Genomic DNA, 13,226 nt, shown 5'->3' on the forward strand with positions numbered 1-13,226 from the left:
CTTTGGATGTAAATGTGAATCATGTAACAGATGAAAAAGATAATGAACTGTGTAAAACCCCTTCGATGTAAAGCCAGAGAGAATTAAACACAAGTGTGGACAGCTGCTCCTATAAACTTAGGATCAGCAGCAGCTCCACTTCTACAAGGCTGGTACTGACTTCCTTCAGCTCCTCCAGGCAACTGCCCCCCTGGCACCATGCAGCTCCTGTGGTGTAACCGCTCCCTACAGGCCACTGACCATCACCTTCTTTACTTCTTCCAAGGGGTTCAAAGAGTGAAATTTGCTTGACACCCGAGAGGGTTGAAAGTGGTGGGGAACTAAAACACTGGACAGTAGGCCTCCCACAGTGCCTCTGTGCTGGCAGCGGGACAGGAGCAACAACTGTAGGACAAACCTGCAACATAGTTAGTCATGCTAGGTGCTGACGGGGGTCCAGTGGTAAGCTGCTGGTGTCCAGGGCAAATGGCGACCTGCAGGGGCAAATAAGAAGAGGGCCATGGGGAACCAGAGACCAGCTGTAGGATGCAAGGGTTCAGCTATCGAGAGGTGGGGGTTGCTGTAACCTGCTGGGACTCTGCAGGAAGTTGGGTAGAGCTGCAGGGCTCTAGGGTCCAACTACAAGGTTATGTAGATCAGCTGCAGTAGTCCAGGGATGACACTCCTTTGGCTTGAGGACAAAATACCAGTGTGGACCAGACTACCACTTTCTATGGCTAGGAAATGAACCCTTACTAAAACGACTATCCTCCCTAAATTCTTCTACTTGTATGTCCACGTTGTCGGCCCCCATTGCCAAGCAGTGTTTCGGATCTGCTCCAACCTCATCAGCCTTGCAAGGTCGGCCAAAAGACCTAGACTCTCCTAGGAAGTACTGTACCGCTCCTTTGCTTGGAGAGGGCACTGTGCTCCCAACTTAGAATTATACAACTATTGGGTCGAGGCACAACTTGTACATTTCTGGTACCACCCCACACCACTCTAACCACATGTTGCTATTGAGGCAGATGTTTTGGAATTCACAATATTTCCAACAAAACCGGAAGAGGCAAGGAAGCAAAAATACGTGATAAATGTCCACATATACCTTTTGCATCCAAAAAGATTTGTAGTTTAGTAAAAAAAAAAATTGATAGATATTAGCAGCACCTGTTAAAGAGGAGGATGAAATTAATTATGCTATGTGGCTGCGCATGCATGAATAATAAATAAAGGGGAAGTGTCCGCCACACTGGGAAGTCAATGGACAAGGGGGGTATTTAAATATTTGCATCTAACCCAGGACATATTTACACAAAGTACCTGGAGGAGAACGGTTTTATAATATGTTTGCATAACTTGGACAAGGGGATGCATTGCTGACAATTTAGAAGGACTGTGAAGCAGGCTTGGTATTCCTTGCTAAACAGTAACCTTTGTGTTTCATTAATCATTCCATTATTGAGGTATTATGTCAAATGTCATGTCAATATCAGTCTAACAACTAACAAAGGGCACAGAACGTCACGTGAAAGAGTGTTATACACGCCTCTGTAGCCTGGGGAATCTCAGGACAAACCCAGTAGTTGTGGGGCGTTTAAGAATATGGAAACGTCTGATGTAATGGAAAAATGTTTTTTTTTGTAATTACATTTAGAGTGTTTACTAACCCTGACGATACGTTTAATCTCCTACTCAAGAAAGTAAGCCGGTTGGACCTCTTGCATTAGAGAGCACAGATCCACAGCATTGTTAGCGACTGATTGCCTCCTAAAAGTAGCAGAAGTCGCCAAAACCCCATAGAAAGTCACTGAATTACACGGTTCAGATCAGAGGTTTTTTAAAGAACTCAAAACAGCCAGCGGGCTCATCAATGCTATCCCAAGCTACAGTCACAGGAAGTTACCTGCATACTTGCAGTCAACCATGCAAAGGAGCGCTTAGTGGCTTCGACAGAAGGGTGAAGCAGTACATAAGTTATACACTTTCTAAAGTCGTACACGCACCACAATTAATGCCGCTGTAACACTGACGGGGTGCGGGAATAAGACAAGTTTCTGAATAACCCACATGCCCTACTCCAATGCACTACAGCTGTGCCCATCCCTTTGTTTACCCGGTGCCCTGCCCATCCCTGTCCTTACGCTGTGATGCGGGCGGGCTTGTAGTGGTGCTGCCAGAGCCCAGGCAGAGGTGGTAGCAGAGAAGCAGAAGGAGGCCTGGGCTGCGGGGCAGCAGCAGGGCCCGTGGGCCGGAGAGTCCCCGCATCTCCGAGGCCAGCAGCACTTACACTGGCCTAGATCCCCCTGCCTGTAAACACGGGCAGCTAAGGACAACAAATTCCCCCCGGAAGCAGTAGCGACACAACAGTACTGCTTCCTGGCTTCTGTCAGGCGTAGAGGAACGCAGCAGCCCAGCAGAGATGACAGGCAGGCGAGGAGTAAGTGAATAAATTACAAAAGCAAACATTATGTTACATGAGGCAAAAGTGACAATTGTGAGCAAACAAAATACAAGAGGTAGCAAACGGTACAGCAGGGAGCTCTGGGGACGAGCCAGCGATGAGGGGCGCTCAGCCAATGGCGCACTAGCAGGGCGCAGCCCCGGAGGCGGCCGAAGTGCAGGGGCAACGAATCCTGCGCAGCCGCCGTCCTGCCCCGCCCATGCACCGCTGGAAGTTGTCAGCCTGTCCCTGCTCGGGAGCCCCTGGCCGCATCGCCCACTCCTGCCCACCCATCGGGAGCCGAGGACCCGGCGCTCCAGAAATGATTGTCCCCAACAGCAGCGGTGATCGGAAGCAAGTGAGAGGGAGGCCCCGCGGGGGCCCGTGCAGGAGCGGACTCCCATAGACGCGCGCGTGCGTGTGTGTGTGTGTGTGGCGTACTAACACAGCTCGACCTAAAAATGGGTGAGAGGAGAGAAAACTGAAAAGAGAGGACAGGAGTAAAATAGGTAAAAAGTAGAAGCGATGAAACAATGGAGAGAGGAATGAGAGGAAAGAGCAAAACATTGGGATAGGGTGAGAGAGAAAAAAGCTGGGAAGCAAAATGAGGCAGGAGATAACAGAATGGAGCGGATGGTGAAGAGAAGAATAGAGTAGAAAGGAGGAGACTGGGTGATTGGAGTTTCCTCTTGTACAAGGAAAGGATGGTGAGAACACTGAAGACGCAATCTCATTTCGCGAGTGGTTCAGGGACCTGATGTAGAGGTGGACGGTAATGTAGTATCCACTGAATATTGGAAAAGTGCTAAACTCAGAGGAAAAACCAGAAACGCAGTTCCCTTCATCATAGGGATGTTACGTCTTGCAATACAAAAGCATCTAATCATATTTATTTTGAGAAGTTCTCTTTGTCCAATACAGTCCATTGCGGTCTTCAGTCTGAAGAACATCTCAGTGAGCAGCATCTATAGGCAGGCCAGGAGAACTGCAACTGCCGCCTGACAGTTTTTAGACTAGGATAATCCACAAAAGGAATGTCTAATTAGAAGGACCTAGGTCACTCAAAGAGTCACACATTAGATGTTGAAATGGCACTCATACGTGCATTCGAAACTTGAAAATGCCACACATCTACAGGAACAAAAGAACACTGACACATTGTCCCTGGACCCCTTCTAGCACATCCCAGGGTTCCTAGATCTCATTTCTGCCCCCGCTCCCCTTCCAGTGACATCCCTGGGCCCCCCTCCAGTGACCCACCGCCACATACTCAAACAACCCAGAGCCCAAACATTTCTCTGTCCTCGCCCTTGGACCCAAGATGCACAACACCTCAATCAATCAATCAATCAATCATGGCATTTATATAGCGCACTACTCACCCGGGCGGTCTCAAGGCGCTAGGGGAGGGGGGGTCTGCTACTGCTCGAACAGCCAGGTCTTGAGCTGTTTCCTGAAGGCGAGGAGGTCCCGGGTCAGGCAGAGGTGGGTCGGGAGGGAGTTCCAGGTCTTGGCGGCCAGGTAGGAGAAGGACCTTCCTCCTGTTGTGGCTCTTCGGATGCGGGGGACGGCGGCGAGGGCGTGGCTGGTTGAACGGAGCTGGCGTGTGGGAGTGTAGAAGTTGATGCGGCTGTTGAGGTATCTCGGGCCTTGGTCGTGTAGGGCTTTGTGTGCGTGGGTGAGGAGACGGAAGGTGATTCTCTTGTTGACCGGGAGCCAGTGCATATCTCTCAGGTGTCCGGAGATGTGGCTGTGTCGGGGGATGTCGAGGATGAGTCTGGCTGAGGCGTTCTGGATTCGCTGGAGTCTCTTCTGGAGCTTGGCGGTGGTTCCGGCGTAGAGGGCGTTGCCGTAGTCCAGTCGGCTGGTGACGAGGGCCTGGGTGACCGTCTTCCTGGTCTCGGTGGGGATCCACCGTAAGATCTTACGTAGCATGCGCAGGATATTGAAGCAGGACGAGGAGATGGCGTTGACTTGTCTGGTCATGGAGAGGGAGGAGTCCAGGATGAAGCCCAGGTTGCGTGCGTGGTCTGTCGGTTTGGGTGCGGTGCCCAGGGCAGGGGGCCACCAGGAGTCGTCCCAGGCGGAGGGCGAGGAGCCCAGGATGAGAACTTCCGTCTTGTCTGAGTTCAGTTTCAGGCGGCTGGTCATCATCCACTCGGCTACGTCTTTCATCCCTTCGTGAAGGTTGGTTCTGGCGGTGGCGGGGTCGTTGGTGAGGGAGAGGATCAGCTGTGTGTCGTCGGCGTAGATGATGTTGAGGTTGTGTTGGCGTGCGATGGCCGCAAGGGGGCTCATGTAGACATTGAAGAGGGTGGGGCTGAGCGAGGAGCCCTGAGGAACGCCGCAGATGACTCCGGTGGCCTCTGACCTGAACGAGGGGAGGCGGACTCTCTGTGTCCTTCCAGCGAGGAAGGAGATGATCCACTCCAGTGCCTTCTCTTGGATTCCGACGTTGCTGAGGCGCTGCACTAGGGTACGGTGGTAGACAGTGTCGAATGCTGCGGAGAGGTCTAGGAGGATGAGGGCCGCTGTTTCTCCGTTGTCGAGCAACCAGAAGCAACAATGACCAGACTCCTCTCGTCCAATCTATCCCCACTCCTAATCCCAATGATGCCTCTCAATCTTACAACCGTCTACTTTCTCCTTCCACTGACTCTAGTCATACACTACTACAGATGAAGGTATTATGCCCTTGCAGCGTACTTACCCACTTACTGACCCGAATGGAGCAGAAAACAGACTCCCTTGAGGCAGATATCCTACACCTACAACAAGACCTCGCCTACCAGATTAAACCACCTTGCTCACACAATCAGGGTAGCCTTACAACCTCGTCCATGACCCTGCCTGGTACACCTTGGCCCACCAACCCTAGGAGGAAGTAGGCTCATCGACCTAGCCGAACTCTCTGTCCTATCTCAGCACGAGAAGCAGAGGAGATCAACGACACGGACCTCGCAATAAGCCAGAACACGGTCCTTCTGTTATCCCTGTTTTAGTGAGCACAAACAGAATCCCTAGACCTGCCAGCTCGCCAAGACCCCTTGCTCTATACACGTCTATACATACAGAACACACCAACACTGAGGCCCCTCGTTCCCTAGGGTGCATGCTCCTCAACTGCAGATCAGCAGTTCAACACGCCACAGATATTGTTGAAGTTTTACTCGCGGAGGAAATAAACATCGCATTCCTCACAGAATCATGGCTCAATGACCATTCTACCCCATCCTTGACCTTCTCACCCCCCCAGGCTGCAACATCATCAGACACAACAGAGAGATCAAAACAGGTGGCGGCCTAGCTATTATTTACAAAGAAGGAATACAATTTACCAGATTAAAATCCACGGAATACCAAACTCTGGAGTACCTAGGTGTTGAATTTACAATCAAAGGCAACACGCCCATCAAATTTCACACCATCTATCATCCTCCTGGTGAACGTGCCATCTTCACCGAAGAGCTAACCAACATAATATCTCACTTCTCCCTAACAGACACAGAAGACGTGTTCCTGGGTGACTTCAACATTAACTGGAACAACCCAGAAGACACCACTACACAGGTCCTCTCCACCCTGCTTGAAATAAACAACTTTGCAATGGACCAACGCACATCAAAGGAGCTACACTGGATACGATCATCACCAAAAATGAGCTGGTCTCTCTGAGATCGATTTCTCCCATTGACTGGTCTTATCACCACCTCATAATGTTTAATATTGACTCACATGTCAGAAACCATTCTATACGTCCTGTCAAACCTAAGCACTGGACCAGGAAGATCAAAGGAGTCCCCATAACCGACCTAGAATCCAGAATTCAGGCCCAGCTACTACCCCAGCCCTCCAATATGACAGCTGATGACCTCACAGCCCATTTTAATTCCACAATGACAGAAGTGTTAGATCAAGTAGCTCCACTCAAACTAGAAAAATTGAGACCTACCAAATCTAAATCCTGGTTCACTGTTATCTTAATAACGAAAGGCGACAACTAAGACAATCGGAAAGGACTTGGAGACTAAACCCTTCGACTCTCCACCTAGGACAACTTGGGTCTACCCGGCTGGCATATAAGAAACACATCTTTAGAGAAAAGGCCTTGTTCTTTCGCACCCAACTAGACCAGGCAAAGAATAGACCTAGAGAAGTTTTCAAAATTGTAAAAAGTCAAAGTAACGTCACACCACCACAAGAAATAATTGCCACCAAGTATCGATGCGAAGAAATCACCAGCTTCTTTACAGATAAAGTCACAAAAATTGAGCAATCCTTCGTCCAAACCCAAAAGCCTCCCTCCCTCGCAACCTGCCCCCTTTTAACCATTCCTGACCAAACAGACCAAAATCTTACCACAGACAACCAGGCCTGCTTCCAACTTTAGAATGGCGCTAATTCGTCAAACTTCAAACACATGTCAGAAATTGAAGTCTTCAATATAATTGCCAGCTTTAAGCCATCTTCCCACACTTTGGACCCCCTCCCATCCTCAAAAGTATAAAATCTCAACCACATCATTACCCCTTTCTGGACAAAAATCATGAACTCATCTCTCTCATCAGGTTGTGTCCCAGACTCCCTACAACTAGGGCAAATCACCCCCATACTCAAGAAACCAGAGGCCGACCCAAACGAGCTCAACACCTCAGACCTATCTCCAACCTACCAGTCCTAGCTAAAACATGCGAGAAATGCGTTCTCCAACAACTCAACAAACATTTGGATGACTTCAACCTGCTGGACACCTTTCAATCGGGTTTCAGGAAAGGTTGTAGCACTGAAAAAGCGATGCTCAATATCTCAGATGATATCCACAGAGCCTTAGATGAAGGTGAGGCCTGTCTCCTCATCCAGCTTTACTTGAGACTCTGAATAGATGCTCTGGCATTAATGACACAGTTCTTAAATGGTTCATTTCCTTCCTTTAGCACTGTTTGCAACAAATTAAAATCAACTCCTGCCTCTCTGCACCATCACGTGTCAAACTTGGAGTCCCTCAAGGATCGATTCCCTCACCATCCCTCTTCAATCTCTTCATGGAACCCCTTGCAATTATTCTGAAGCAAGCAGGGGTTCAATATCACCTCTATGCCGATGACACCCAAATATACCACAAAATCAAATCACCTAAGGATATCTAACACCTCAGTACCACGCTTACCAAGATCCAATCGTGGTCTAACCCAAACCATTTAAAGCTGAAACTGGACAAAATGGAATTAATACTGACCTATCCAAGCCTGGCTCAAAAATCCTAATGCTCTAAACTGCTCCTTTGTCTTATTGGATTCAGTAAAATCTCTAGGCATTACCCTGGATAAGAACCGGTCAATGAAAGCCCACATCAAGAACTCTGCAAAAGGTGCACTTTACTCTCTAAAACACCTCAAGAAAATTAACCCTTTCATTCCCCAGGATGATCTTAAGACAACTGTACAATCCCTGGTCCTTTCTAAACTAGACTATGGGAACGCCATGCTAACAGGTGCACCAAATGCTCACCTTGTCCCACTAAGGTAAGTCGTTAATATGGTGACTCGACTCATAAGTGGTGGAAAAAGATTTGAACACATCACACCTACCCTCAACTGGCTCCCCATGGAAGGCAGACGTATTTACAAACTGGCCTGCATCACTCACAAGGACCTTCACACCCAATCCCCCAATTACCTGAACAACAAACTGGTTAAAGCAGGAAAATCCAGAACTCTGAGAAGCACCAACTCACTTCTTCTCATCCCCGAGAAACTGAAAAGAAAAGCGACCCAGTGCCGATCCTTCTCTGGTAACGTCCCCAGGATGTGGAACGCACTCCCTACGGACCTCAGATGCAACCCCTCCTTGCCTGGCTTCAAAAAGGACCTGAAACTCCGGCTCCTCCACCAATACTTCCCGGGCCAAGTCAACCATCCCAGGCATCAATAGACCAATGATCTCCCCTCTCACTCTGACTTTTTCTAGGATGGGGTCATCTGGCTGTTTCAACCCCCTGCGTTCTTCACTCTTCCAATGATGTGTTTCCTTATATATTGTTTGATTCCTCTTGTTCTACGGTGTAGTGCAACTTCTTCTTTTCTTGTGTATGTGAAGCGCTCTGATGCCCCCGGGTTTAGCCAGCGCTATAGAAAACTTCATAAGTAAATAAAAATAATCCCTGGGCCCCCCTCCAGAGACACCCCTGGGGGCCCATCCAGAGACACCCCTGGGGGCCCATCCAGAGACACCCCTGGGGGCCCATCCAGAGACACCCCTGGGGGCCCATCCAGAGACACCCCTGGGGGCCCATCCAGTGACACCCTGGGGGCCCATCCAGAGACACCCCTGGGGGCCCATCCAGAGACACCCCTGGGGGCCCATCCAGTGACACCCCTGGGGGCCCATCCAGTGACACCCCTGGGGGCCCATCCAGTGACACCCCTGGGGGCCCATCCAGTGACACCCCTGGGGGCCCATCCAGTGACACCCCCGGGGGCCCCCCTCTAGTGACACCCCTGGGGGCCCCCCTCTAGTGACACCCCTGGGGGCCCCCCTCTAGTGACACCCCTGGGGGCCCCCCTCTAGTGACACCCCTGGGGGCCCCCCTCTAGTGACACCCCTGGGCCCCCCTCCAGTGACATCTCTAAAGCTAACCCCTGCCCCCCGTCCCCCCGAGTGACATCTCTGGGCCCCCTCCAGTACCATGTGTAGTGCTCGACTCTGGGCCCTGCACCCTCAGCACATCTCTGCTCCCCACCCTCCCTCCCCAGGACATCTCCAGTGACGTGTAGTGTTCACCCCTGGGCCCCAGCAGCACCCCCCCACAGGACACCCCCTCCCATGCCCGGGCCCCCCCGTGGCCCCCTCACCTCGCTCTCCTCCCACACGGACGTCATGGTCTCTCTGCTGCCGGGGCCGGTGCTGCCGCTTCTGCTGCTCGGGCTCGGCTGCGGGTTCCCGGCCGCACTTTCGTCACGGGTCCGGCGGGGGCCGAGACGCTCCGGCCCTTCCGAGACCGCCCTCCGCTCCCCCTGCCGCCGCCTGTTCACACCCGCCCCTTCCGGTGCTCGACAGCCGCCCCCCCCGCCGCGCGGACACCGGTCAAACGAGCGGCGACGAGACGAATCTGCCACCGCAAAACCGAAGATTGGATCACGTGACCCCAAAATCTGCTGAGTGATGGTCGGGGCAGCTCAGCCGCCATGTTTGTGCGGGCGGAAGCGGAAGTCAGTGCGGCCAGACGACGTTACTAAGAGCACTGACACCACTGAGGCCGCCATGTTTGTTCGGGAAGGAGGACTCGCGGTAGACGCTGTATCTGGGAACACTGATAGCACTGTGGCCGCCATGTTTGTGAGGGTAGATGGAAACCTACGCAGATTACTGAAACCAGAGAGCTCGCCATTTTTGTGAGGGTAGATGGAAGCCTACGCAAACCACTGAAACCAGGGAGGCCGCCATGTTTGTGAGGGAACAAGAAGCCTCGGAGACCAACGAAGCTACGGAGGCCGCCATGCTGGGAACAGAGCAGACAGCTGCCTGTCACAGATGGGCATGACATTAAAATGAGTACATCCTTAAATAGCATCATTCAATAAATATTACTATAGCCTACCTATATATGTAAATATTATGAAAACATCTGAATATGTTGTCCACTATATATGTGTTATAATTTTTTATTGACGTTTTGAGAAAATTGCATCATAAGTACTGTAGTGGCGCATTCTAGTTGATGCACGTCACGTCATGACGTGACGTGCGGCGGCCATCTTAGAGATGCGCGCGCGTCCTGGTTAGGTGGGCGCGAGTTCCGAGCGGAACACAGCGCCGGTTCGGCGCTCTTCAGTTAGGAGTGTAATATATATATTAAAGAAGCGTTTACCACCTACAGAGGCTCAGAGCATTATTGTGGCAGTACATTACAGTGGCGACGAGGTCGGGACGCGACCAGAACCCTCGGGGGAGACTCACCAAGCCAAGGCAGGCAGACCCGGGGGAAGGAACTGCAAGGAAGGAGCACAGCCACGAATGGTGACGCAGATAAGTGCATGTACAAAGAATAATAAAACAGTGCAACTGAAGAGCGCGGCAGAGCCACAACACCAAACGGAGAAGTCAGCGAGGGGGTAGGGTGCACGCTATTCACAAGCTACAAGAAAGCGCGCCAAACCCTGAAAACACGCTACTCACAAGCTACAAGAAAGCGCACCAAACCCTGAAAACGACCCCACCACACCAGAGACAGCGAGCTGGCAACCACAAAGCAGGAAGAGGGGGCTGACACCGAGATTCCCCGGGTACAACACTACAAGGCAGAGACAGACGGCACCCCAGGCAGCCCCACTAGTAAGGAGGACAGAGCATCCACAGGCAAAGGAGAAAGGATGAGCACACCAGCGGGGTACGCCATAGCGCCGGTCCAGTTCCTACCAAAACCAGGGGAGCCATTGATGAAATGGGAGGACTGGCGTGAGTACATAGACAACTTTATAGGGGTGTTGGAGGATGAGAACGAAGAGGAATTCACCTCCAAAAGAAAGAAACGCATATTGCTACTAAATCTGGGACCGGAAGGACTCAGGATATACAAGAGCCTGGTGCCCAAACAAAGAGACAGCACAGATGACGATGTGTACGCCCATGCCCTCGACGACTTAAATGAGCATTACCGACCCACTGTATGTGTGTCAGTCGACAGATTCAATTTCCAGCAGAGGAAGCAAAGGTCGGGGGAGTCGATCGAGGAATATGTGGCAGCTCTGAAGAAACTAGCGACCACGTGCAGGTACAAAGAGTGGGAGGAGGAATTTATCAAAGACCAGATAGTGATGCACACCTCCAGCACAAACGTCCAAGACAAGCTATGGGCGAGCGGAGACACCACACTCAAGGACGTGATGGTTATCGTCAAGAGGGCAGAGCTGGCACGTAGGTGCGCCGACGCTACCAAGAAAGACACAGCATCTGGCGCCATGGTGAACAAAGTATACGAAGAGGGACCACGGAGAGACCAGAAATACAAGGGCCCGGAAAGGAGAAGCCACAGCAAGGGGCAAAGCAGCACTGGACAGCAGGGAGGACAACCCAACAACGACACTAGAAAGGCGTGCTACAGGTGCGGGAGTTGGTCGCACGAGGCACACGACAGGAGATGTCCCGCGTTCAGGGCTAAGTGCTTGCACTGTGGCATCATCGGCCATTATGGAAAGGTGTGCAGGAAGAAATTGTCGAAGAATACAGTGCGATACGTCGACCAAGAAGAGGAGAATCAGGAGGAGAGCCAGGATGAAGAGGTCGTCACAGTCCTGTGCATTTATGATCAGATACTAAGCGTGGAAGGGAAGAGGACAACAAAACCCATACTGGAAATGAAGATGGGTGGTATAGCCGTCGAGGTGGTGGCGGATACCGGCTCACCCTTCACCATAGTACCAAGAGCGGTGTGGAACGACACATTCAGACCCGTACTAGGACCAGAGTTGGAGAAACTGGATATCCGACCAGTCACATATAATGGTGATCGCATCCCCATGGCAGGGTTCCGGCTCCTAGAGTTCGAGTTCAGAGGTCGTTCAGCGATGTGCAAACTATACGTCTCAGAGAAGGGACCATCCGTACTGGGATGGTTGGACCAGGGTGACTTGGGAATAAAACTAGACCCAGGAGGTAAAGAACAAATCCTGCTCACCGAACCAGACACCTGGCCAGACTTGACGAGATGGAAGGAGAGTTATCCAAAGGTATTCGGAGGCACAGTGGGAAAACTGGAGAAATTCCAACACAAAATCATACTCAAGGAGGACGCCAGTCCGGTGGCCCACAAAGTAAGGAATGTGCCGATTGCCGTAAGGGAGGCCGTCCAAACAGAACTTCAGGACTTGGAAAAGAAAGGGATAATTGAGCCTATCACTTGTGCAGAATGGCTCGCACCGCTGGTGGTAGTCATGAAGCCGAATGGAAAGGTCAGGCTCTGCGTTGACCTGAGGGAGTTAAATAAGAACATTGTCGTGGAAAAATTCCCCCTCCCGAGAATAGAGGAAATGCTGGCAAGAACCAGAGGGGTCAAGTGGTACTCCACCATCGATTTGACCTCCGCTTACCACCAAATAGAGTTACACCCAGACAGCAGGAAACTCACCTCATTCATCACCCCGTTTGGCTGCTACCAGTTCCGCCGCATGCCGTTCGGACTGGCCTCGGCAGCCGCCGTGTTCCAGAAACTAATGCACCAGTTTTTTAAGGACATAACGGGCATACAATACTTCCAGGACGACATCCTGGTGATGGGGCGAGACAGAACAGACCATGATCAGAAACTGGAGAAGGTACTGAAAACATTGGAAACCAAAGGCCTTACGGCTGAATGGGCAAAATGCCGACTGGGCCTGGAGTCGGTGACCTATTTGGGCCATGAGATTGGGGCCCAAGGCATCACGCCAAAGGCAGAAAACGTGAAGGCAATCGCTGAGGCTCCGCCACCCTCCAACAAAGAGGAGGTAAGGTCGTTTTTGGGCATGGCGGAGTACTACAGCAAATTTGTGGTACACTTCGCTTCCAAGACACACCACATGAGGATGCTGACCAGGGAGAACACCAGCTTCCAATGGACACCAGAGGCACAACGGGAGTTCGACACGATCAAAAAGGACGTCACAGGAGCAGTACCTCTGAAGGGATATGACCCACAGGGCGTTACAGTACTCACGACTGATGCCAGCGATAAGGGGCTAGGTGCAGTCTTAATGCAAGATCGTGGACAGGGGCTGATGGAGACGATCAGTTTCGCATCCCGGACATTAACAGCCACAGAAAGCAAGTA

The 13,226-nt window shown here is 51.4% G+C and overlaps 1 protein-coding gene across 1 annotated transcript in view; it reads right to left on the minus strand.

Moving 5' to 3' along the window:
- Window positions 1-9,616, minus strand: part of PSMC3 (proteasome 26S subunit, ATPase 3) — a 109,306-nt gene extending 99,690 nt beyond the window's left edge. Inside the window, exon 1 of the mRNA XM_078684495.1 lies at window positions 9,274-9,616. Coding sequence (XP_078540621.1) covers window positions 9,274-9,300 — 27 coding nt within the window. The 5' untranslated portion in view covers window positions 9,301-9,616. The remainder of the gene's footprint in view (window positions 1-9,273) is intronic.
- Between the last annotated feature and the right edge of the window lie 3,610 nt (window positions 9,617-13,226).

This window comes from Lissotriton helveticus, chromosome 3_2, assembly GCF_964261635.1.
Source record: "Lissotriton helveticus chromosome 3_2, aLisHel1.1, whole genome shotgun sequence".
NCBI lineage: Eukaryota > Metazoa > Chordata > Amphibia > Caudata > Salamandridae > Lissotriton > Lissotriton helveticus.